At 40.2% G+C, this 23,639-nt stretch overlaps 1 protein-coding gene and 2 non-coding genes across 3 annotated transcripts in view; 2 read left to right on the top strand and 1 right to left on the bottom strand.

Annotated features, from left to right (window-relative positions):
- Window positions 1-2,453: 2,453 nt before the first annotated feature.
- The window catches only part of SLC16A1 (solute carrier family 16 member 1), a 38,736-nt gene continuing 17,550 nt past the window's right edge, over window positions 2,454-23,639 (bottom strand). The window contains exons 2-5 of the mRNA XM_003933475.4: window positions 16,555-16,815; window positions 8,996-9,139; window positions 5,856-6,722; window positions 2,454-4,276 (exon numbers count right to left, since the gene is read on the bottom strand). Of these exons, the coding sequence (XP_003933524.1) occupies window positions 3,999-4,276; window positions 5,856-6,722; window positions 8,996-9,139; window positions 16,555-16,771 (1,506 nt within the window). The 5' untranslated portion in view covers window positions 16,772-16,815 and the 3' untranslated portion in view covers window positions 2,454-3,998. The remainder of the gene's footprint in view (window positions 4,277-5,855; window positions 6,723-8,995; window positions 9,140-16,554; window positions 16,816-23,639) is intronic.
- Window positions 7,717-7,823, top strand: LOC120360556 (U6 spliceosomal RNA). Its single transcript, XR_005577021.2, has one exon. It is a non-coding gene; the product is annotated as a U6 spliceosomal RNA (small nuclear RNA).
- On the top strand, window positions 16,313-16,419 carry LOC120360555 (U6 spliceosomal RNA). The gene has a single exon (XR_005577020.1). It is a non-coding gene; the product is annotated as a U6 spliceosomal RNA (small nuclear RNA).

Raw genomic sequence — 23,639 nt, 5'->3', positions numbered from 1 at the left:
GAGATCGGGACCAGCCTGGTCAACAAGGTGAAACGCTGTCTCTACTGAAAATACAAAAATTAGCCAGGCGTCATGGCAGGCGCCTGTAATCCCAGCTACTAGGGAGGCTGAGGCATGAGAATCACTTGAACCCAGGAGACGGAGGTTGCAGTGAGCCAAGATTGCACCACTGCACTCCAGCCTGACCAACAGAGCAAGACTTTGTTTCGAGAAAAGAAAAGAAAAAAAAGATGAGGAAAGATTAATAGTAAACGTTCACGTTTGCAGCATGGTTTTTGTTGTTTTCTTTTTCTTTTTGTTTTTTGAATTGGAGTCTTACTCTGTCACCCAGGTTGGAGTGCAATGGTGCCCTTTCGGCTCACTTTAACCTCTGCCTCCCGGGTTCAAGTGATTCTCCTGCCTCAGCCTCCCAACTAGCTGGGATTACAGGCATGTGCCACCACACCCAGCTAATTTTTGTATTTTTAGTAGAGACAGGGTTTCACCGACATTGGCCAGGGTAGTCTTGATCTCTTGACTTTGTGATCAGCCCACCTCGGCCCCCCAAAGTGCTGGAATTACAGGCGTGAGCCACTGCCCCCGGCCGTCCTTTCCTCATCTAAGCAAAAGTGTGTGTGAGGGCATGGTGGTGAGGCGCACATCTGCACTGATAATTAGACTTACTATACTGTGAAACATTTCCCAGGGAAGGTAAAACCAGGACGTTTAGGTTTTTCATACAAACATGCAACCAATATCCAATGATTGTCTCTATTCTCGGTGTTGCAGAGAGTGTGGGACAGAGAAAGGAAAAGATAAGCAGGTGCTTTATGTATACGTCTATTTTCCCAAAGCAGCCACTGAAACCATGTTAACTGAAATAAAACATCAAGGGCAGTCAGTCTACAAATGGAGTAAAGGTCAACACACTAGATCAGAAAGCCCAGGTGCTTCCAGTGTTGACCTGCAACACAGAGACACTAAGCTGATTGCTAATAAGGAGGAAATATACAGCGGTCTATTAAGTGTGCAAGAGTGTTATGTCCAAAGATACCTTTTTTCTTTGAGATGGAGTCTCACTCTGTCTTCCATGCTGGAGTGCAGCGGCACAATCTCGGCTCACTGCAACCTCTGCCTCCTGGGTTAGAACAATGCTCCTGTCTCAGCCTCCCAAGCAGCTGGGATTACAGAGGCCTGCCATCATGCCTGGCTACTTTCTGCATTTTTAGTAGAGATGGGTATCGCCATTTTGGCCAGGTTGGTTTCAAACTCCTGACCTCAAGCCGTCTGCCCACCTTGGCCTCCCAAAGTGCTGGGATTACAGGCGTGAGCCACTACACGTGGTTGAAAAATACTCATATATATTCCTTTATTTAAAAATGTTTTATTGCTAAAAAATGCTAAAAAGTAAGCACATGCTGTTTGAAAAATGGCAAAACCAAATTAGTAAATTAAAAAAAAAAAGTTTTAAAAAGCAGTATCTCTGAAACCCAAAGTGAGGAATGCCTGGTATTAACTATTTTTTTTTTTTTTTTTTTTTTTTTTTTTTGATATGGGGTCTTGTTCTTTCACCAGGCTGGAATGCAGTGAACTTGGCTCACTGCAACCTCTGTCTCCTGGATCCAAGTGATTCTCCTGCCTCAGCCTCCTGAGTAGCTGGGACTATAGGCGTGCACCACCAAGCCCGTGTAATTTTGTATTTTTAGTAGAGATGGGGTTTCACCATATTGGCCAAGCAGGTCTCGAACTCCTGACCTCAAGTGATCCACCCACCTTGGCCTCCCAAAGTGCTGGGATTACAGGCTGTATTAACTTTTGCTTCTGAATACAGCAACTTCAGAACCCTTCTGATAAGTGATGGTTAATCTGCATCACAAACCCTCACTCCACTAACAAGAGTTAACTATTGAACAGAGATTAAACAGAGAGTGCTGTGTGGATGTAACTGCAGCAATAGAGATTAGGGAAAATGATTCTTTACACTTGTTTTACTTTTATTTTTTAGATTTCCTTTACTTACATTCCTTATTCCCTCACCAACAGTAATCCTCTTTTTTATAGAAGGGAAGAAAGGTACACAGAGGTTATAGACTTGAATCCAAAGAAAATGACAGAGTCCAAACTGGGGCCAAGCCTGCCAATACTCTCAGCAGGAGTTTTCTCCTCTAACACTGTTCCTCTATTTGCCATGATGCCCCATACAAAGGGAGTTTTTCATTGTTTCCTTAAGGTTAATTGCTCTGGATGCTCTCACTTCAAATAAGATGGTTTTAAAATTCCCCTCCTTCTTGCATTACAGCAAAGAAGAGGAAAGGAGAAATTCAAATTAAAACAAATCATGTATACAAATATCAAGGTCCATAAGCTGAATGATTTAATTCAATCAATTTAACAAGGCCCAAAGTGAAACTTGGTAATGAAAATGAAGACACAGCAATATTTTCCTCAAGAAAATAGACATTTGGAAGAAAAAATATTTCTTAAAAAAAGTTTATTTGGAAAAGTCAGCCTCTTACACAATGTTTTATATCTATACTTTTATTCTGTCAAGTACAGTGGTATTTTAAATGCATTGAATATAATTCATTGAATATATCTTTCTGCCTCGATTTAAGTGATATAAGGTTTAAAAAATATTTACAGTTTTCATTCTGGTCCATCTTCCCTCCTTATCCTTATACTGAACCCATTTCTCTGCTTTTCAGGTAAATGAAAATGGACACAAAATTTTTAGGTTTGTGTGGAGAGTAAGAATGCATCCAATAATTCTAAGCATAACAATTTTCTTTAAGGCCTTCTCTGAAAAAAGAGAAGGAATCACTTATTAAAACTAAGCACACTTAGCAACTTCTCTCCCAATTTTATCTTTATTGGTTTGCCTGGTGCCAAATTTTTCTGGCCCTTTAAAATTTGCAAACATAAAAAAGAAAAGAAAAAAAAACCCAACACCAAACACACACACCTATCTCACACACAGCTCTAAGCTAGAAGCAAATATAAATGGGACCACTGTGAATCAAAGGGAAAAATTCCAGGAAAAACAATTTCCAATAGTCTCACAGTTTAACTGAGGTTTTAGAAAAACCTAAGTGAATTCAGCTGATGTTTGAAATATCTGTCTATATTTAATTAGATGTATTGTATTTACCTAGGAGGCACAAATATGTAGTTTTATAGATTTTAATACTAACTTTTCCAGTGAGAAAAATAATACCAGGTGATTTCAAAAAAGAACAATGATCTATAACCACTCAAAATGCATCTTTGAACCAGGGAGAAAAAGTAGCTAATTTAATGAAAACAACTTTTAAGCACTTTACTTGGCTTCTAATAAGCATCCTAAGAAAAGGTACCTGAGAGGGGTTGACAAGTAGACCGTGTCTAGAACAGCCAAGATGTTTCCAAAGTTTTATGCTTTGAATTCCTAAATACATAGCTAGCAGGAACATATGCCAAAAATCTACTGATGCTAGGAAAATATTTTTGTCAGCATTTTATAAAATCTCTAACTTTCAACCAATATTTCTCTTCATAAATCTTCCAGTGAAAATGTCTGAAATATATTACGTATAACAACGAAGCAAGATTAACTTTAAATTTTAGATTTGCCTCAAACAAGTTAGTTGTTACTTTTCCTTTTAACACAACACTCAAAATAGATGAATTCAGCAAAAATGGTTTAAGAAGTTAAGGCTCTCTAAAGACTAAAACTTAAGGCACATACTATAATCTTTATGACACTGTTAAAAGCTAAGACTAAAACAAAACAAAACAAAATGAAACCTACTTCTTTCCCGCATCATTTGCCACCAACCACTCCCTCCTCAAAGCATATGGCATTTTAAATTCAGGCTGTTGGTAAGGACTGAAACAAAAATCCCATAAATGAACAACTGGTATGATTTCCACACAAATGTCCACTATTTGCATTGAGCACCACTGGTAGATTACAGGCCAGTAGAATATTTTCAGATATCCTGGGTCATGAACTGTTCCATTTACCCTTCAGCTCCGTGGATTCAGACTGGACTTTCCTCCTCCTTGGGGCCTCCTCCTTCTGTGTCTTTCTGGCCCGGAGATTCTGCTACTTTGGTAACTTCCTTTGACTTCTCAGAAACATCTATACTGGTGTCTCCCTCTTTACTTTTCTTTTTCTTCTTTTCTGCTTTCCGTTCCTTTGCCAAAAGTCGGTAATTGATGGACATGCCAATGAAGAGATAGATACCCGCAATAATCAGGACTATGCCACATGCCCAGTATGTGTATTTGTAGTCTCCATATGCGTCATGGAGCTTACCTAAACATGTAAAACAACAAAAAAGGTTATGTTTCTAAGAGTAAATAGGTTTCCCCCCCGCCCAAGCAAAGCTTAAGGATCCATTCAGAAAGATGTCAATCCAATCTTTAAATAAGTCTCAAAATGATGAATTAGTATAAGGAATTGCTAAACATTTTCTGATCGTCTGTTTATAATGTCTCATTATAAGTGGCCTTTGCATATTCTGTTATTTTTAGTAACTTGAAAATAGTTAACTCTTGGCAAACTGGAATTGGAAGAGACACAGGGATCACCTAGAGTAAATTCTTTTAATACACTGTAGAAATAACTGCTGCTAAAAGAGGCTTGCGAGTCTTGTCCAATGCCATAGTGCTGTTCCATTTACCCAGGCCAATGCTCTTTCTCTCTTAGCATTCCCCAGACTATTCCTGTGAACACTTGGCCAGTGCTAAAAATTTAACAGCAATATCTCACAGCCATTCTAAGTGCTTAATCCTTATAACAGGCAGATTCTACTATCATCCTCATTAGACAGATTTAAAAACTAAATTAGAGGCGTTAGCTAATTTGTCCATGGTCACAAAACTAAGAAGTGAAATGACTTGGCTTTAAACCTAGAAAGTCTGACTGAAGTCTGCACCCTTAAGCATGTGCTACAAGGGTACTGCTCTACGGTTTCAAAGGTCAAAGGAATTGGCAAATGGTGTATTCTTTTCTCATAAAGGCTTTGTGAGGTCTGGGAGTAAATTTTATTTTGGTCATGAAACTTTTATTGTAAAATTTTTTAGCATCTCATTGAACTGCTATCTCTGGGAAAATCCTACTTTACACTTAAACAGGACTTAATACAACCAATTGACATATGATTCCATATGGCTTTCTAACTCAGGGCATCATTCATTCAGCAATATTTATTGAACCTTTATCATATATCAGGCACGGGCTCAGCTAGGCCTTGAAGATAAGGGTGAGCAGAGTAGATAACATCCATGGATATACAAAACAGTAAGAACAGTCTCTGGTACACTGTGAGCTTACATGGCAGTTATTATTATACTACTGCTACTGAAATAAACTTTTTCCTTGCTTTTTGTGTGTTTTTCCAAAATTCATGGGCTGGGTGTGGTGGTTCATGCCTGTAATCCCAGCACTTTGGGAGGCCAAGGCAGGTGATCATCTGAGATCAGGAGTTAGAGATCAGCCTGGGCAACATAGCAAAACCCATCTCTACTAAAAACATAAAAATCGGCCAGGCATGGTGTCACACACCTGTAATTTCAGCTACTGGGAGGTTGAGGTTGCAGTGAGCTGAAATTATGTCACTGCACTCTAGCCTGGGAGACAGAACAAGACACTGTCTCAAAAAAAAAAGGAAAAAACACAGACAATTCTCACCTTTTGGCTTGATGGCTTAATTTAATTAGATTCTGTATTTGAGCCCTTACGCTGTGCCAAGCATTGTGCCAGCACCAAGGGTACAGAAATGAGAAAGACTTGCTCTTACTCAAATAGCTCACTAAGTTTGCTTTCTGTCAGCTTTCCCATCTTATGTGCTTGTTTTATAACAGAGCCGCATTAGTAAGGAGACATACTATACCTAGAAGTGGTGGCCCCAGGAGGACAGGACAGCATTCCACAATGGTCACCAATCCCACAGCGCTGGAGAACCTCTGGGGTCCGACAAGGTCCATCAGTGTTTCAAACAATACGGAGCTGAGCCACCCAAAGGCAAATCCAAAGAATCCCGCATAGACACATAATCCAACATAGGTAGTGGATAAAGGTGCTAGCATATGACACACTCCATTTGCAACAATGGAAGCTGCAAAGAAATACTGAACTCGAGGTCTTACTAGCTTTGTGTTTGCTAAAAGTCCCATAGATGGTCTGGCTACCATGTCAACAAAAGCCAGAACGGGAAGAAGGAAGGCAGACTGCTCTCTAGTATAATGCTGACTCTTCCCATAACTATTAAGATAGACCAAAGGTGCAAAGAGTCCAAAAAACATGATCACATTTCCAGAGAGGTAGAGCAAAAAGCCTCTGTGGGTGAATAGGGTTAAGTCCATGAACTGATTAATTGTTTGGAAGACGGATCGTTTCTCCTTTTTGGGGTGTCCTCCAATGAGATCTCTATTTGTATCACCCCGTTCTTTTTTTGCATCAGATTTTCCAGCTTTCTGGTGGGATTCTTTAGGCTTATCTTCCCCTGCCTTGGTTGGCTTGGGTCCGATTGGTCGCATGAGGGCTCCAGCTACACAGCAGTTTAGTAGTAAGCCCCCAAGAATCAGAAAGCTTCCTCTCCAGCCAAAGAGACTGAAGAAAACCTCATTGAGGGGTGCCAGGGTAGAGAGAAACACAGGGCTGCCTGCCATGGCCAGTCCGTTGGCTAATGGTCGCTTCTTGTAGAAATACTTCCCAATCATGGTCAGAGCTGGATTCAAGTTGAAGGCAAGCCCAAGACCTATGAAAAGGAAAAATCAATAAATACATAATAAGAGGTATAAATAATGGAAAGGATAGGAGATAAAAATCCTCACTACTAGAGGACATGTTATGTAGTGGTTTAACGTGAGTTCTAAAACAGACATGGATTCAAATCTCACTATCAGTGCTTACTAGCTGCATAATCTCAGACATGAAACCCTCCTATGACTGCTTCCTAATATGTAAAACGGGTGCAGGGCATTGCTGTGAGGAAGAAAAGATTTGTTAAATACTTAGTACAGTGCCCAGCATGTAGTAAACACCCAATACATGTGATTTTTATTATTGTTGTTTTTATTATTTGAAGGTGAAAACTGTCTATTTTGTCAAATCTAACAAAATCACCTGAAGGATTATTATAACCATATAAGATCATTAAGTCTACGGTAGAGATAAAACAAATTTACACTAGAAATTGCAGTGGTTCATACCTATAATCCCAGTGCTTTGGGACACCGAGGAGGGAGGACTGATTAAGGCCAAAAGTTCAAGACCAACCTGGGCAACATAGCAAGACCCATCTCTAAAAAAGTAATTCAAAAATTAGCCGGGTGTGGCAGTGTGTGCCTGTATTCCTAGCTACTTGGGTGGCTGAAGCTAGAGTATCACTTGAACCTAGGAGTTTGAGGCTACAGTGAGCTATGATCATACAACAGCACTCCAGCTTGGGCTATAGCACAAGAACCTGTCTCAAAAACAAAAAAGAAAGCAAGAACATAGAATGCAAAATGATCCCTTTCACTATAACACCAAAAACTTAAAAACAGGCAATTTCTAATGCTCAAATTATGAAACTTTCCTAAGAGATCAGAGAATTTAAAATACACACAAAGTTTTGGGAAAATAAAACACAACACTATTAAGATGTCAAGGTTCCTGAAATGAATATACCAATTTAATGCAATCCAATGAAAATGTGGGTGAATTTTATTGATCAGATTAAGGTAAAATGATTCTAACAGATACTTCAAGTGCTCACTTTGGCAGCACATATATTAAAATTGGAACAGTACAGAGAAGATTAGCATGGCCCCTGCGCAAGGATGACACACAAATTCTTGAATCATTCCATATTTAAAAAAAAAAGAAAAAGAAAGAAAAAAAAGATACTTAGAGAACACATACAGAGCTACGCTTTACAAAACTACAATCATTAGAAAAGTGTGGCCCTGTTTCAGGAATCAGTAAACACTGATCAATGCAAGTGCAGAAACACTACAAAAAGTCCAGGAACAGAGTTGAAATATATAGAAACATTTAATGTAAGATAAATGACATGGAAAGATGTTCATTATATACATATATAATTTTTTTTTTTTTTTTTTTTGAGACAGAGTCTTACTCTGTCACCCAGCCTGGAGTGCAATGGTGCAATTTCAGCTCACTGCAATCTCTGCCTCCCAAGTTTCAGCAATTCTGCCTCAGCCTCCTGAGTAGCTGGAATTACAGTTGCCCACCACTACACCTGGCCTCAGGTGATCCATCCGCCTTGGCCTCCCAAAGTGCTGATAATACAGGTGTGAGCCACCTCATCTGGCCAATATATTGTTAAGTGCAAAAAAAACTGGTTATAAAATATATATAATTTGATCATTTTTGCTCTAAAAAAGGTGCATCTGTGCATAGAAAAACACATGGAAGGATATACATAGAAATGTTAATAGTGATATTCTTTGGATTGTGAGGTTATGGATAACTTTTATTCATTATGTTCATCAATAGTTCATTATCTTAATTTACTAATTTTTTTTTCTTGCTTTGTTGTCCAGGCTGGAGTGTAGTAGCGTGATCTCAACTCACTGCAACCTCTGCCTCTTGGGTTCAAGCAATTCTCCTGTTTCAGCCTCATGAGTAGCTGGGGATTATAGGTGCCCACCACCACGCCTGGCTAATTTTTGTATTTTTAATAGAGATGGTTTCACCATGTTGCCTGGCTGGTCTTGAACTCTGGGCCTCAAGTGATCCACCTGCCTGGCCTCCCAAAGATTACAAGCATAATCCACTGTGTCTAGCCAATTTAGTGATTTTTAAAATGGGGGAGGAATTATCAAGCGTATCCTCTAACCCTCAGGAATATCTACTAAAAGTTTGTTTTTCTAGTACTCTTATCTGTAGTTCTTCAAAATGATAATCAAGTAATTTCTATAAGGAAAGAATTTCACTCCAGAGATCTGAAAGATGAATGCAGATAAAAAAATACAAAATAGCCAGCAATAAATTAATGCTTGAAATGAATCGGTAGTAACTCACCTCCAATGACTCCAATACAGAAGTACAGTTCCTCTACGGTGTTACAGAAAGAAGCTGCAATCAAGCCACAGCCTGACAAGCAGCCACCAATCATTATAACTATACGACTTCCATATTTATTCACCAGGATACTGCTGATAGGACCTAAAAGATAACCAAAAATGTAGTAATATAAAGGAAACTGCTCCCTCACATCTATACAAGTATGAATGACAATGAATGACAAATCCTCCAAAATAAACAAGCAGCAATGATAATATTGTTGTCTATAATTATTTCTGAGTCATATGTACTAAAATAAAGATGCTAGAAAACATAATAAATCGTGCATGTTCTACATCTAAAAATACTGGATGGAATTTTCCTAAAATACAAAAGACCCGAAGTTATCCTTAATCTTTCTCTTTTAAGGCAGGGCAGGCTGAAAACATCTTGCCAATGGATGTTCATGAGGCTTTTGATGTATCTGGATATGATTAACATATATGTAGAAAATGGCCAGGAGTGGTGGCTCACACCTATAATCCCAACACTTTGGGAGGCTGAGGCCGGTGGATCACACGAGATCAGGAGTTCAAGACCAGTCCGGCCAATATAGTGAAACCTCGTCTCTACTAAAAATGCAAAAATTAGCTGGGCACAGTGGCACATTCCTATAATCCTAGCTACTTGGGAGGCTGAGACAGGAGAATGGCTTGAACCTGGGAAGTGGAGGTTTCAGTAAGCCAAGATCATGCCACTGCACTCCAGCCTGAGTGATAAAGTGAAACTCTGTCTCAAAAAACAAACAAAAAAATCAAAAAACACCTACATAGTAAGTATTCTGTTTTAAATTTCACACAGGCAGTGATAGGAGACATATCTAAATAGGTTTTAGACTTGTATTGCTTAGGTCATCTTGATTAAAAAGAAAAACTTTTGCCGGGCGCGGTGGCTCAAGCCTGTAATCCCAGCACTTTGGGAGGCCGAGGCGGGTGGATCACGAGGTCGAGAGATCGAGACCATCCCGGTCAACATAGTGAAACCCCGTCTCTACTAAAAATACAAAAAAAACTAGCTGGGCGTGGTGGCGCATGCCTGTAATCCCAGCTACTTAGGAGGCTGAGGCAGGAGAATTGCCTGAGCCCAGGAGGCGGAGGCTGCAGTGAGCCGAGATTGCGCCATTGCACTCCAGCCTGGGTAACAAGAGCGAAACTCCGTCTCAAAAAAAAAAAAAAAAAAGAAAAAAAAAAAGAAAAACTTTCTAGTTTCTAGTTACATCTAAATTCAGATACTAAACCAGGTGTAGTGGTGCATGCCTGTAGTCCTCGCTACTCAGGAGGCTGAGGCAGAAGAATCACTTGAACCCAGGAGGCAGAGGTTGCAGTGAGCCAAGATTGTGCCACTCCAGCCTGGGCAACAGAATGAAGCTCATGTCTCAAAAAACAAAAAAACAAAAAAACCCCCCCAAATATATATTTCAGAATTACTTGGTTCTATGCCTATATTAAGTTTCATGGTAGTACAACTGTGAAAAAAATACTTGCAGGATAAGATTAAATCAGATAATAGTCAACATAACCTTGGGTGTAACAACTCAAGAGAATAGGAAATCGAGTATTATCAAAGAAAGCCGGTGTAAATTTCCTCAGCTAACTACATGCACATAAAAATCAGCATTTCTTATATGTAAGAAAAGGAACCTAATGAAAAGCATGATAAGAAACCAGAAGATATTTTATGCATTTCATGTATCAGTTTTTTGTGACCAGTCTCCCTCTGTGGCTAGAGTGCAGTGGCGCAATCACAGCTCACTGTAGCCTCAACCTCCTGGGCTCAAGTAATCCTGCCACCTCTGCCTCCAAAAGTGCTGGGATTATAGGCATAAGCCACCATGCCCGACCCATGTATCAGTTTTTGAAAAGAGAAATCAAATGTCAAGTGGCCTCTTTTTTTTTTTTTTTAAATTTTAATTTGAATCAAGGTCTTGTTCTGTCACTCAGGCTAGAAGGCAGTGTTATGACCACGGCTCACTGTGCCCTCAATTCAATCTGCCTGCCCAGCCTCCCAAGTAGCTGAAACTTCAGGGAGCATGCCACCATGTTGGGTTAATTTTTGTATTTTCTTTTTTTTTTTTGAGACGGAGTCTTGCTCAGTCGCCTGATCTTGGCTTACTGCAACTTCCGCCTCCTGGGTTCAAGTGATTCTTCTGCCTCAGCCTCCCAAGTAGCTGGGACTACAGGCATGTGCCACTAAACCTGGCTAATTTTTGCATTTTTAATAGAGGTGAGGTTTCACCACATTGGCCAAACTGGTCTCGAACTCCTGACTTCATGATCCGCCCACCTTGGCCTCCCAAAGTGCTGGAATTACATGTGTGAGCCACCGTGCCAGCCAATTTTTGTACTTTTTATAGAGACAGGGTTTTACCATGTTGCCCAGGCTGGTCTTGTAATTCTGGGCTCAGGTGATCCACCTGCCTAGGCCTCCCGAAGTGCTGGGATTACAGGTGTGAGCCACCGTGCCTGGCTTTCTCTTCTTACTTGCTATAAACAGGTATAATTTGTAATCTGCCTTTTCCAAATTTAGAAGTCTTAATTACAAAAAAGTGTTATCTAAACCTAGAGTCTATTTCTAAAATTACATATTGAATATGCATATTCAGAATATACTGATAATCACATATTGGCATATTCTAGTTCCATAAATACTATGAAAAATTCTTCAGTTATTTATAGTTTAGTATTACTATTCAGAGTTGTGGTATAGAATACTAATATTAAAATAATAGGCTGTAGCCCCAGGGCATCCTATTTTAAGTTATGGTTCCACCATATTATTGTCTTTGTTTCTCAGAGGTTATTACTAAACTACCTTACAGGATTGTTCAAAGAATAAAAAATTAACTAATATATGTGAAGTGTTTAGTAGGTCCTCAATAATAAATATTGGCAGTGATCATACTACTACTGTACATGCTTATTTATGCTTTCACATGACACAGAGGGTGTTCTCTATCTCCATCCATATAGATATAGATGCATGTCTGTATATGTACATATGATAAGCATGTTAAGAAGGAATTAAAGCTTTTTTCTCTTTTTACTTTTTTTTTTCCCTCTAGAGGTTGCCCAGGGAATTAAAGCTTTTGATTATTCATGTGTTTCAGAGGACCAAGTCTCTCTAAGGTGCTAGATCAAGATCTGGCTGCCTCGGCCGGGCCCAATGGCTCACACCTGTAATCCCAGCACTTTGGGAGGCTGAGGTGGGCGATCACCTGAGGTCAGGAGTTCAAGACAAGCCTGGCCAACATGGCAAAACCCCGTCTCTACTAAAAACACAAAAATTAGCCAGCTGTGGTGGTGAGCAGCTATAATTCCAGCTACTCAGGAGGCTGAGGTTGCAGTGAGCCAAGATCATGCCACCGCACTCCACCCTGGGCAAGAGTTAGGCTCTGTCTCAAAAAAAAAAAAAAAAAAAAAAAAAAAAACCACCTGGCTGCCAGGAGAGATTTCATGCTTAACCCAAGATGTGCTTAAAGCAGTTTTTACTGCTACCTTCTAAGTTTTTGCTATGGTCTGAATGTTGCTAACTCCCCAGAATTCGTATGCTTGTCAGTACCTTATAAAAAGTAAACTGAGGGAGTTTGTCTTCCCTTCTGTCACATGAGGACACAGTCAGAAGGCACCACCACTAGTTATCTAGTTTGCTGGCACTTTGATCTTGGACTTCCCAGCCTCCACTGCGAGCAATACATTTCTATTGTTTATAAATTAGCCAGTCAAAGGTACTTTGTTACAGCAGCCTGGACAGACTAAGACAATCAATTCATGAAAATATTAGATCACAGCTCATTTGAAAATAATTTGAGCCAGGCATTGTTGCTCACATCTGTAATCCCAGCACTTTGGGAGGCCAAGGCAAGGCAGATCGATTGAGTACAGGAGTTTGAAACCAGCCTCGGCAACGTGACAAAACCCCCATCTCTACAAAAAATGAAAAAGTTAGCCAGGTGTGGTGGTACACACCAGCAGTCCTGGCTACTCAGAAGCTGAGTAGGGGGATTGCTTGAGCACAGATGGCAGAGGTTGCAATGAGCAGAGATTGTACCATTGTACTTAGCCTGGGCGATACTCTGTCTCAAAAAGAAAAGAAAGAAAATAATTTGAATTTATAGCTTGTGTAAGATGAAAGAATTGCATACTGAAATAATACTTATAAAATATTTTTAGGCCAGGTGCAGTGGCTCACACCTGTAATCCCAGCACTTTGGGAGGCTGAGGCAGGTAGCTCACCTGAGGTCAGGAGTTTGAGACCAGCCTGGCCAACATAGTGAAACACAGTCTCTACTAAAAATACAAAAATTATGTGGGCGTAGTGGTGCACGCCTGTAGTCCCAGCTACTTGGGAGGCTGAGAAGAATTGCTTGAACCAAGGAGGCAGAAGTGCAATGAGCAGAGATCATGCCATTGCAGTCCAACCTGGTCGACAGAGTGAGACTCTGTCTCAAAAAAAAAAATTTTTTTTTAAGTTAGTCGTAAGATTTTGTACACTCAGAATTACAAAGAAAAGTACCAGGACAAGCATGATGACTCATGCCGGTAATCCCAGCTCTTTGAGAGGCCAAAGTGGGCAGATTGTTTGAGCCTAGGAGTTCAAGATCAGCCTGGGCAACATTGCAATAGCCCATCTCTACAGAAAACTACAAAATGAAAAATTAGCCAGGCGTGGTGGTGCGAGCCTGTAGTCCCAGCTACCTGGCAAGGTGAGGTGGGAGGATTGATTGCCTGAGCCCAGGGAAGCTAAGGCCACAGTTTGCAGTGATTCTGGCACTGCACTCCAGCCTGGGTGAGAGAAACCCTGTCTGAGGAAACAAAGATCACTATCACGATATCACCACACTGTTGACTCTGTGTGATAGAAGTTAATATCATAGAAGTTTAAGTTTTTGAAATATTTAAAATTCGAAACCAAAAGTGTTAAGATGACCATTGTGGAACTGAAAATATGTAAATTTATATTTTCAGGTTTTAAACAAATGGAAAAACAAACCAAAAGTAGGCAGCTAAGATCTCTTACCCCCAAAATATACTTTAACAACCACCACTGTATATCTCTGACCCAAAGCACTAAAAAAGAAAACAAAACCAACCATATCTCAAAACATATTAGTGTTCAGATTGTGGTCCAAGTGAACAAGTTAAAGGATTATGACAGTTGTCTAAAAGTGATGAAAACTATTAGGGGATACACTACTTAGAAGTCAAACAAAACAAAATAACCTATTTAGTAAAAATTCTGCAAGAAGGCTCATGATAGGCTTTTGTCCTTTAGTGTTATTTCAGGAAGGATGGCCCTAATTAGCTATCATTAAAAATAGGAAGGAGTACGGTTTACAGGCCTATTATAAACTCAAAAAAAAAAAAATGTGCTAGCTATCTCACTAATTGAGTAAGGACAAAAAAGGAACTGTTTCCTCAAAGAAAAGTGTCATGTGCAATTAATTTAACTGACATCATTTACTTTTGATGCAAAACACAAGTGGCTCTCTAGCTCTCTGGTAGCACAGAATTGCAACATGTAAACTTCTGGTTTGTAGTCAACTTAAGAACACACTGAACACCTGGAGTATCTCTGTATAATGTTTATACCAATTTCTTCAAGCCATCATAGTCAAAACCTGATTAAAATCCTGGCAGAATGGAGTTCTAAACCTGCAAAATTATTGGCTCTCAAAAGCTAATGCCCAAAGTACCTTTTGATTTCTCTGAACTTATTTTTTTTTTTTTGAGGTATAGTTTCGCTCGTTACCCAGGCTGGAGTGCAATGGTGCGATCTCGGCTCACCACAACCTCCGCCTCACGGGTTCAGGCAATTCTCCTGCCTCAGCCTCCTAAGTAGCTGGGATTACAGGCACTCACCACTATGCCCAGTTGATTTTTTTGTATTTTTAGTAGAGACGGGGTTTCACCATGTTGACCAGGATGGTCTCGATCTCTGGACCTCATGATCTACCCGCCTTGGCTTCCCAATGTGCTGGTATTATAGGCGTGAGCCACCGCACCCGGCCCTTCTCTGAACTTATTAAAAAAACCAAAACTACAATTCAGCAGTTAGGTCCTTTAATTTAATAGACAAAATAGGCCTATGTTTAAAATGTAAAGGCACAAAAAGATAAACAGTGGAAAAATGACTGGGCGCCGTGGCTCACACCTGCAATCCCAGCACTTTGGGAGGCTGAGGCAGGCGGATCATGAGGTCAAGAGATCAAGACCATCCTGATCAACATGGGGAGCCCTCCCCCATCTCTACTAAAAATACAAAAATTAGCTGGGCGTGGTGGCACGCGCCTGTAGTCCCAGCTACTTGGGAGGCTGAGGCGGAAGAATCCTTGAACCTGGGAGGCAGAGGTTGCTGTGAACCGAGATTGCATCACTGCACTCCAGCCTGGTGACAGAGCAAGACACACAGTCTCAAAACACCCAAAACCAAAACCAAAAAACAGTGGAAACATAAGCCTTTCTACTCCTGTTCCCAGCCACCCAGTTTCTCTCTCTCCATGGCAGCCAGTTACCTGTTTCTTCTGTACAATTATAGGTTTAATGAAATTATTATTATAACTGCTTATTCCTGTTTCATGATCACATACTGTCTCAAAAGGATTATAAACTTCTCAATGGAAGGGATCAGTGTTTTCTGTCACTCACAACACCTAGCCCAGTGCTGAATATATTCATAGAACTTGACACATATTGGTTGAATCTGCCACCACCTCAGCAGCCTAAGGCTAAGTTATTTATAGCTGAAAACTAGGATCCTGATATTGGCTAGAAACAGTATTTTAAATCATGTTAAGTAAGCAACTCACTCTCTACATTTCCTTTACAATATGCCAAAGAAAACAAAAGAGAAGGAAATGATAAAACTTAACTTTAGGATGCAGCTGACATACTTTTAGGACTCATAACAACACAAGTAATATGGAGGAGGTTTTAGTCAGTTAATTCTAACATATAAAGATTTTACCTGAGACTTTGAACCATACCATTTGGGCTAGTCTGACTTATTTTGAGGCTCCCAACATCAATTTTTTAAAATCTGCATTTGTTTACATTTCAAGAGTCTAGCAGAGACAACAACAACAAAAAAAGTTGTGCATGCATCATTTTTATAACAGTCTTTTAAGTTCAGTGATACTTCAATTGAAGCAAATCAGGGTTCCTCACAATTTCTCATTTGTGTTTTGGAATACTATAGTATACTATAGCAAGAGTTGCTGTTGTTATCAGGAATGAAAAATATGATTCTAAACACCAAATTTTAAGAAATAACATTTCAGTGCTCGCTTTGGCAGCACATATACTAAAATTGGAACAATACAGAGAAGATTAGCATGGCCCCTGCGCAAGGATGACACGCAAATTTGTGAAGGGTTCCATAGTTTTAAAGAAAAAAAAAAAGAAATAACATTTCAAAACATCTCAGGGAATAAGTTATTTATTTATTTTTTTAAGTTACCTAATACACAGACTCTGGCTGCTTCATGAAAATTAAAAGAGTAGGCCTTAATGGGTACTTACCTCCACCATACATGACAGCCAACATTATGGAGGATATCCATGACACCTGGCTGCTGGTAGCATGGAACAGACTTTCAATCTCTTTGAAGAAGACAGTAATAGATTTGGGAAATGCGTAAGAGAAGCCGATGGAAATGAAAGCTCCAACTACCACTGCCCAGCCCCAGCCTCCATCTGGGGGAGTGTATCCAACTGGACCTCCAACTGCTGGTGGCATTTCAAGTGTAGATAAATTCCAAAATGGAGGTCAAATCCAAATATCTGAAAGATATAAAATTAAAATAATATGTCAATATAAGGTACACCTACAAACCTCTTTTGTGAAGTAAGAAATATAGCCAGGTGTGGCCGATCATGCCTGTAATGTCGGCTACTTGGGAGGTTAAGGCAGGAGGATCATTTGAGGCCAGGAGTTCACGATGCCTGGGCCACACAGATCCTGTGTCTAAGAAAAAAAAATTTTTTTTTGAAACGGAGTCTCACATTGATCGCCTGGGCTGGAGTGCAGTGGTCTGATCTCAGCTCACTGCAACCTCCGCCTCCCAGGAGAAAGCAATTCTTCTTGCCTTAGCTTCCCAAGTAGCTGGGATTACAGGTGCCCACTACCATGCCTGGCTAATTTTTTTTTTTTTTGAGACGGAGTTTCACTCTTCTTACCCAGGCTGGAGTGCAATGGCATGATCTCGGCTCACCGCAACCTCCACCTCCTGGGTTCAGGCAATTCTCCTGCCTCAGCCTCCTGAGTAGCTGGGACTACAGGCACGCGCCACCACGCCCAGCTAGTTTTTTGTATTTTTAGTAGAGATGGGGTTTCACCATGTTGACCAGGATGGTCTTGATCTCTCGACCTCGTGATCCACCCGCCTCAGCCTCCCAAAGTGCTGGGATTACAGGCTTGAGCCATCGTGCCTGGTTTTTTTTTTTTAAATATTTTTAGTAGAGATGAGGATTCCCCATGTTGGCCAGGCTAGTCTCCAACTCCTGACCTCATAATCCGGCCACCTCAGCCTCCCAAAGTGCTGGGATTACAAATGTGAGCCACCGTGCCTGGCCAGGACATTTTTTTAAAATCTAGGTATCTCAGAGCATGCCTGTAGTCCTAGCTACTCAGGAGGCTGAGGCAGGAGGATCACTTGTACCCAGGAGTTTGAGACCAGCCTAGGTAACATAGGTAGATCCCAACTCTACAAAAAAAATTCAAAAAGTTAGCTAGACATGGCGGTGCATGGTGCCTGTGGTCCCAGTTACTCAGGAGGCTGATGTGGGAGGATCCCTTGAGCCTGGGAGGTAGTGGCTGCAGCGAGCTGTGATTGTGCCACTGCACTGTGGCCTGGGTGAAAGAGCAAGAACCTGTCTCAATCAATCAATAGGTAAAAAAGACCTGATGAACTTCCGGGTTGGTCAGTGCATCCACATGCAGGGAGGATAGCATACCCCAACTCCACAGGGGAAAATACTCCTGGACCTGGGGACCTTTCCAGACCTTGTCCTATGTACTTCCTCATCTGGCTGTTCATATGTATCCTTTACAGTATCCTTTATAATAAACTGGCAAACATACGTGTTTCCCTGAGTTCTGTGAGCCTTTCTAGCAAATTAAACCCCAGGACAGGGTAGTGGTAATCGGATTTATAGCTGGTCAGTCACAAGTACAGGTGACAACCTACTACTTATGTATGATTGGTGTGTGAAGTGAAGGCCTCAGTCTTGTGCAACTGAGCCCTTAACCTGGTATCTAACTCCAGGTAGTTGAAGTCAAAATTGAATTGAATAACAGGACACCAAGTTGATGTATCCTACAGAATTGCTTGGTATATGCAGAGGAAAAAAACCCCACACACATTTGGTTAAGTAGTGTGCTGTGATGTGTTGAGGGTTGACCATGTAAGAGAAAAAAAGTGTTTTTCTCCTTCAGATCTTTACAACTAGCTCTCAAGTAAATGAATTGTTTTTTTAATGTTACTTGTCTAGTAGACATTATCTTCTTTTAAAGACATTATCAGAAAAAGTATTAGAGACATAGTATTAACCTTAATTTTTTTTATAGCTTAAAGAAAAATAGCTTCTCACCACTTAAATTATAATTGAAATAAATCCTTTTCAATAAATCCGTTAACATCATAGTTCCTTAAATTACTATAGATAACTAAATGCCCCATTTGACTTAACTGCAACCTGCTTGCAAAATTCACATAACACATAATCCACAAACACTTTAGGTTTTAATATAACCTGTGTAAGTTTTTTACCTTTTCTAAAATGCATTCTTCCAAACTTAGTTTATTTTTACATTCTCTTATTTATGGCTGACATAAGTACCAGGAAGTGAGTGCCCGACTCACTAGATATATACCCATTTACAAAATTTAGACAATTCTGAACACAAAATTTTCACTTAACAGGCTGCGAAACGATTCGAAAAGTTTCCTTTTATCTAATAGCTTTGCTTCAACGTATTTTTCCCCATTATATGACAAGAAACTCCTAAACAACAGCTAGTCAATACAGTTAAAATCAGAAATTGAAATATGATGTCAAAAGATGGCAGTTTTAGACCAGGCACAGTGGCTCACGCCTGTAATCTCAGCACTTTGGGAGGCCGAGGTGGGTGGATCACCTGAGATCTAGAGTTCAAGACCAGCCTGACCAATATGGTGAAACTCCATCTCTACTAAAACTACAAAAATTAGCAAGCCATGGTGGCATGCGACTGTAGTCCCAGCTGTGACAGGGGCTGAGACAGGAGAATTGCTTGAACCTGGGAAGTGGAGGTTGCAGTGAGCCGAGATCGTGCCACTGCACTCCAGCCTGAGAGACAGAGCAAGACTCTGTCTCAAGAAAAAAAAAAAAAAAAAGAAAAAATATGGTAGTTTTAAATCAAAGATAACCTCTTCTCGAATTCACTTAGTACTAATGAATAATGAATGGCATGGTTAGAAAATGTAATTTCCTGTTACATCTTTAGTCTATAACACAAACCCTTCTTCATAATATTAGTACTACGAAGGCGAAGATGTCTGAAGGAATATAAGGAAACAACTATAAAAAAAGTTTAGGCTGGACGCGGTGGCTCATGCCTGTAATCACAACACTTTGGGAGGCTGAGGCAGGTGGTCATGAGGTCAGGAGTCTGAGGTCAGCCTGGCCAACACGGTGAAACCCTGTCTCTACTAAAAATACCAAAAAATGCTTGAATAAGCCAGACGGAATTTTGCTCTTGTTGCCCAAGCCGGAGTGCAATGGCATGATCTCGGCTCACCGCAACCTCTGCAAAAGATTTGAACAGATGCGATGCCTGAATAACAAACAAGCACATGTAAAGATGCTCAACATCGCTGGTCATTTTAAAATGCAAATTAAAATCACAATGAGATACTAATACATACCTACTAAAATTAAGATCGATAATTCCAAGAATTTGTGGGAATATGAAGCCGATGGAACTCTCATATTGCTGATGGTACAGTCCCTTGGAACACATTTTGGCAGTTCCTTATAAAGTTATACATGCATTTAACATATGAGCCAGCCATTACGATCTGAGGTATTACCCAGGAGAAATGAAAACATACATCCTCACAAAGATTGATATGAAAATTCTCTAGCAGCTTGATGCATAATAGCCAAAAACTGAAAACAACCCAATGTCCATCAACAAATGAATGGATAAACAATGGTATAGCCATATAACAGAATACTACTGAGCAATAAAAAGGAACAACCTACTGATGCATGCAATAACACGGATGAATTGCAAAAGCCTTCTGTTAAGTAGAAAAAAAGCATTGTATCCTATATGGTCACATTCATGTTAAATTGTAGAAAAGGCCAAATTCTAGCACAGGTTGTGCATCTCTAATCTGAAAATACAAAATTCTCCAAAATCTGAGATTTTCTGAACACCAGGCGTGATGCTCAAAGAAAATGCTCATTTGAACAATTTCAATTTTGCGTTTTTGGATTAGGGATGTTTAACTGCGTTAAGTAACTGAAATATTCCAAAATCTGAAATCCAAAACACATCTCATCCCAAGCATTTTAGATAAGGGATACTTGAACTGTGATAGAAAACAGATCAGTCGCCACCAGGGGTTCGGGAGAGGAGACTGACTGCAAAGGAGCGTGAAATAACTTTTAGGGTAATGGAAATGCTTTATTATCATGATGGTGACAGTTACTCAAACTGTATATTTAAGTTAGTGAATTTTATCATGTCAATTATACCTGAATAAAGCTGATCAAAAACTAAAAAGTCCAAGGACAGTGACAAAGGGGATAAAACTTGTTCTGTGGCACAGGGAGACAATACAGAAGCCAAAGGAGAGGGCAGGCAAACTTCTTTGTCTGGGTTATCTGGATGGTTGAAAGAAAAAGACAAAGATGAGGATAAAGAAAAGGAGACAAGAAGACTCTTTTCTGAGAATTCACAACTCAGGTCAGTGTGAGCTCATGCTTGGCAGGAAATTATCTGTAGGAAGCCTTTGTTGTTCTTCCAGAGATACATTATATTTGATTTTGCTAGCAAAGATTTCCCACAAAGATTTCCCCACAAACATAAGCTCACAATTGTGAACGTATCCAGAACCAATTAACCGTGAGTAAAAGCAAAGCCAATTGAACAGTCAGATTAGACACTCAGGAATTACAGGTATAGGAATATGAGTATTTAAATGACTACAGACATGAAACAGGCATTTAAAACATTAGAAAAAACTGTCTTTCTCTAAAAAAGATCCATCAAAGAAGATTAATTGATTTGAAATAGAACTAAAAATGGAAAGTAAAGTTGGACAGGCATGGTTGCTCGTGCCTGTTAATCCCAGCACTTTGGGAGGCTGAAGTAGGTGGATCACCTGATGTCAGGAGTTCAAGACCATCTTGGTCAACATGGTGAAACTCCATCTCTACAAAAAGTACAAAAATTAGCCAGGCATGGTGGCTTCTGTCTGTAATTCCAGCTACTTGGGAGGCTGAGGCAGGATAATCTTTTGAAGCTGGGAGGCAGCGGTTCCAGTGAGCTGAGATTGCACCACTGCACTCCAGCCTGGAGTGACAGAGCAAGACTCTGTCTCAAAAAATATAAATAAATAAATAAATAAAGTCAATGAAATTAATAACAGGTTAGCTAGAAGACTGGAGTAGCTATATACGCAGTCAGTAAACCTTAAGAAGAGGTTTGAAGAGATTAGTCAGAATTCAGGGGAGAGCTTCATTCTAAAGCTATGAGAGAAAGGTTTTGGAATGGGAGGATCTGACATTTATCTAATGGCACTTCAGCCTGGGCGACAGGGTGAGACTGTCTCAAAAAAAAAAAAAGATTAAGCTGATTCAATTTATGGGAAATAGCTGGCCAGTCCTCATTTTCTTTTTTTTTGTTTTGTTTTTGTTTTTTTGAGACGGAGTTTCGCTCTTGTTACCCAGGCTGGAGTGCAATGGCGCGATCTCAGCTCACCGCAACCCCCACCTCCTGGGTTCAAGCAATTCTCCTGCCTCACCCTCCTGAGTAGCTGGGATTACAGGCACGTGCCACCATGCCCAGCTAATTTGAGTCCTCATTTTCAAACCAATCAAGTAAAAGATCTCTCTCTCTCTCTCTCTCTCTCTCTCTCTCTCTCTCTGCTCCCCCACTTCTCTCTCTCTTTCTTTCGACAAGTCTTGCTCTGTACCCAGGCTGGAGTGCAAATCTTGGCTCACTCACTGCAATCTCGGCTCACTCACTGCAACCTCCGCCTCCCAGGTTCAAGCAATTCTCCTGCCTCAGCCACCTAAGCAGCTGGGACTACAGACATGTGCCACAACGCCCAGCCGATTTTTGTATTTTTAGTAGAGACAGGGATTCATCCTATTGGCCAGGCTGGTCTTGAACTCCTGACCTCGTGATCCACCTGCCTCAGCCTCCCAAAGTGCTGGGATTACAGGTGTGAGCCACCGCTCCCTGCCACACACTTCATTTTAATTGAAATAAATGTGTTGATATACATCTCTGTGATAACTATCTCATTTTTCTAATAATGATTCTAACCTAGAAAATAGAGGTGACCGGGCATGATGGCTCATGCCTATAATCCCAGCACTTTGGGAGGCCAAGGTGGGTGGATCACTTGAGGTCAGGAGTTGGAGAGCAGCCTGGTCAACATGGTGAAATCCCATCTCTACAAAAAATACAAAATTTAGCTGGGTATGGTGGTAGGCACCTGTAATCTTCGCTATTTGGGAGGCTGAGGCAGGAGAATTGCTTGAACCTGGAAGACAGAGGTTGCAGTGAATAACGATCTCACCATTGCACTCCAGTCTGGGTGACAGAGGAAGACCCTGTCTCAAAAAGAGAGAAGGCAGTAGTTTGTTGTCCAGATGAAATAGTTTTTCAATATTCTCCAGTATTTCTGACCTAATCCCTTTCTGGATTTCTATCATAGGATTCTTTCTAGGACTATGCATTCTGGAATTTTACCTTCCTTTGAGATTTTTATTGCCTGATACAGTGAACCACAGTAAGAAATGGGATGAATAAAAGATATACCTTTCTTTTGTAGTGGGGGGAAAGCCTTTTGGATAATTCAAGTTGGAAAAGAAAAAGTAGAGCTCAGGTATCCATTCTTAAGAGGTAATTTTTAGTTAAGGCTGTATCTCAACTTGAGGATGTGCAGAATAATTCCCTCAAAAATATAATCCAGTTTAAAAATTCAAGGTCTTTGTTCTAGGGCATTTCATCTACCTATGATTCAGGTGAGATAAAATATTTACAAGTTAAGGTTTCCTAAAATTTCTGCTGGAATGAATGATTAAAAGCTATTTAACAGGTCAGCTCTGCTAACAGAAACAGCCTGAATTCTAAAATGATGTTAAATACAACTGCTGCTGGTATTGATTTGATGAGTTTTTCTTCATCTAAGTATGAAAAAAGAGAATACTTGAAAATTTTCAAAGAACTACTAAAAAGATTAATTCATTTCAGAATATTTACACACGTAGAACACCCACACATAGACAGTAGGGCTGTTTAACACATCAGGCTCTGACTGGAACAGCTAATACGTGCTGGACGTGATTAAACTTTGAGTTTAGCTGCCAGCTATGATTTGTCC

Source organism: Saimiri boliviensis, chromosome 11 (genome assembly GCF_048565385.1).
Source record: "Saimiri boliviensis isolate mSaiBol1 chromosome 11, mSaiBol1.pri, whole genome shotgun sequence".
NCBI classification, from domain to species: Eukaryota; Metazoa; Chordata; class Mammalia; order Primates; family Cebidae; genus Saimiri; species Saimiri boliviensis.
Note: the sequence above shows the minus strand (reverse complement) of the source record. Positions and strands in the feature narration are given on the sequence as shown.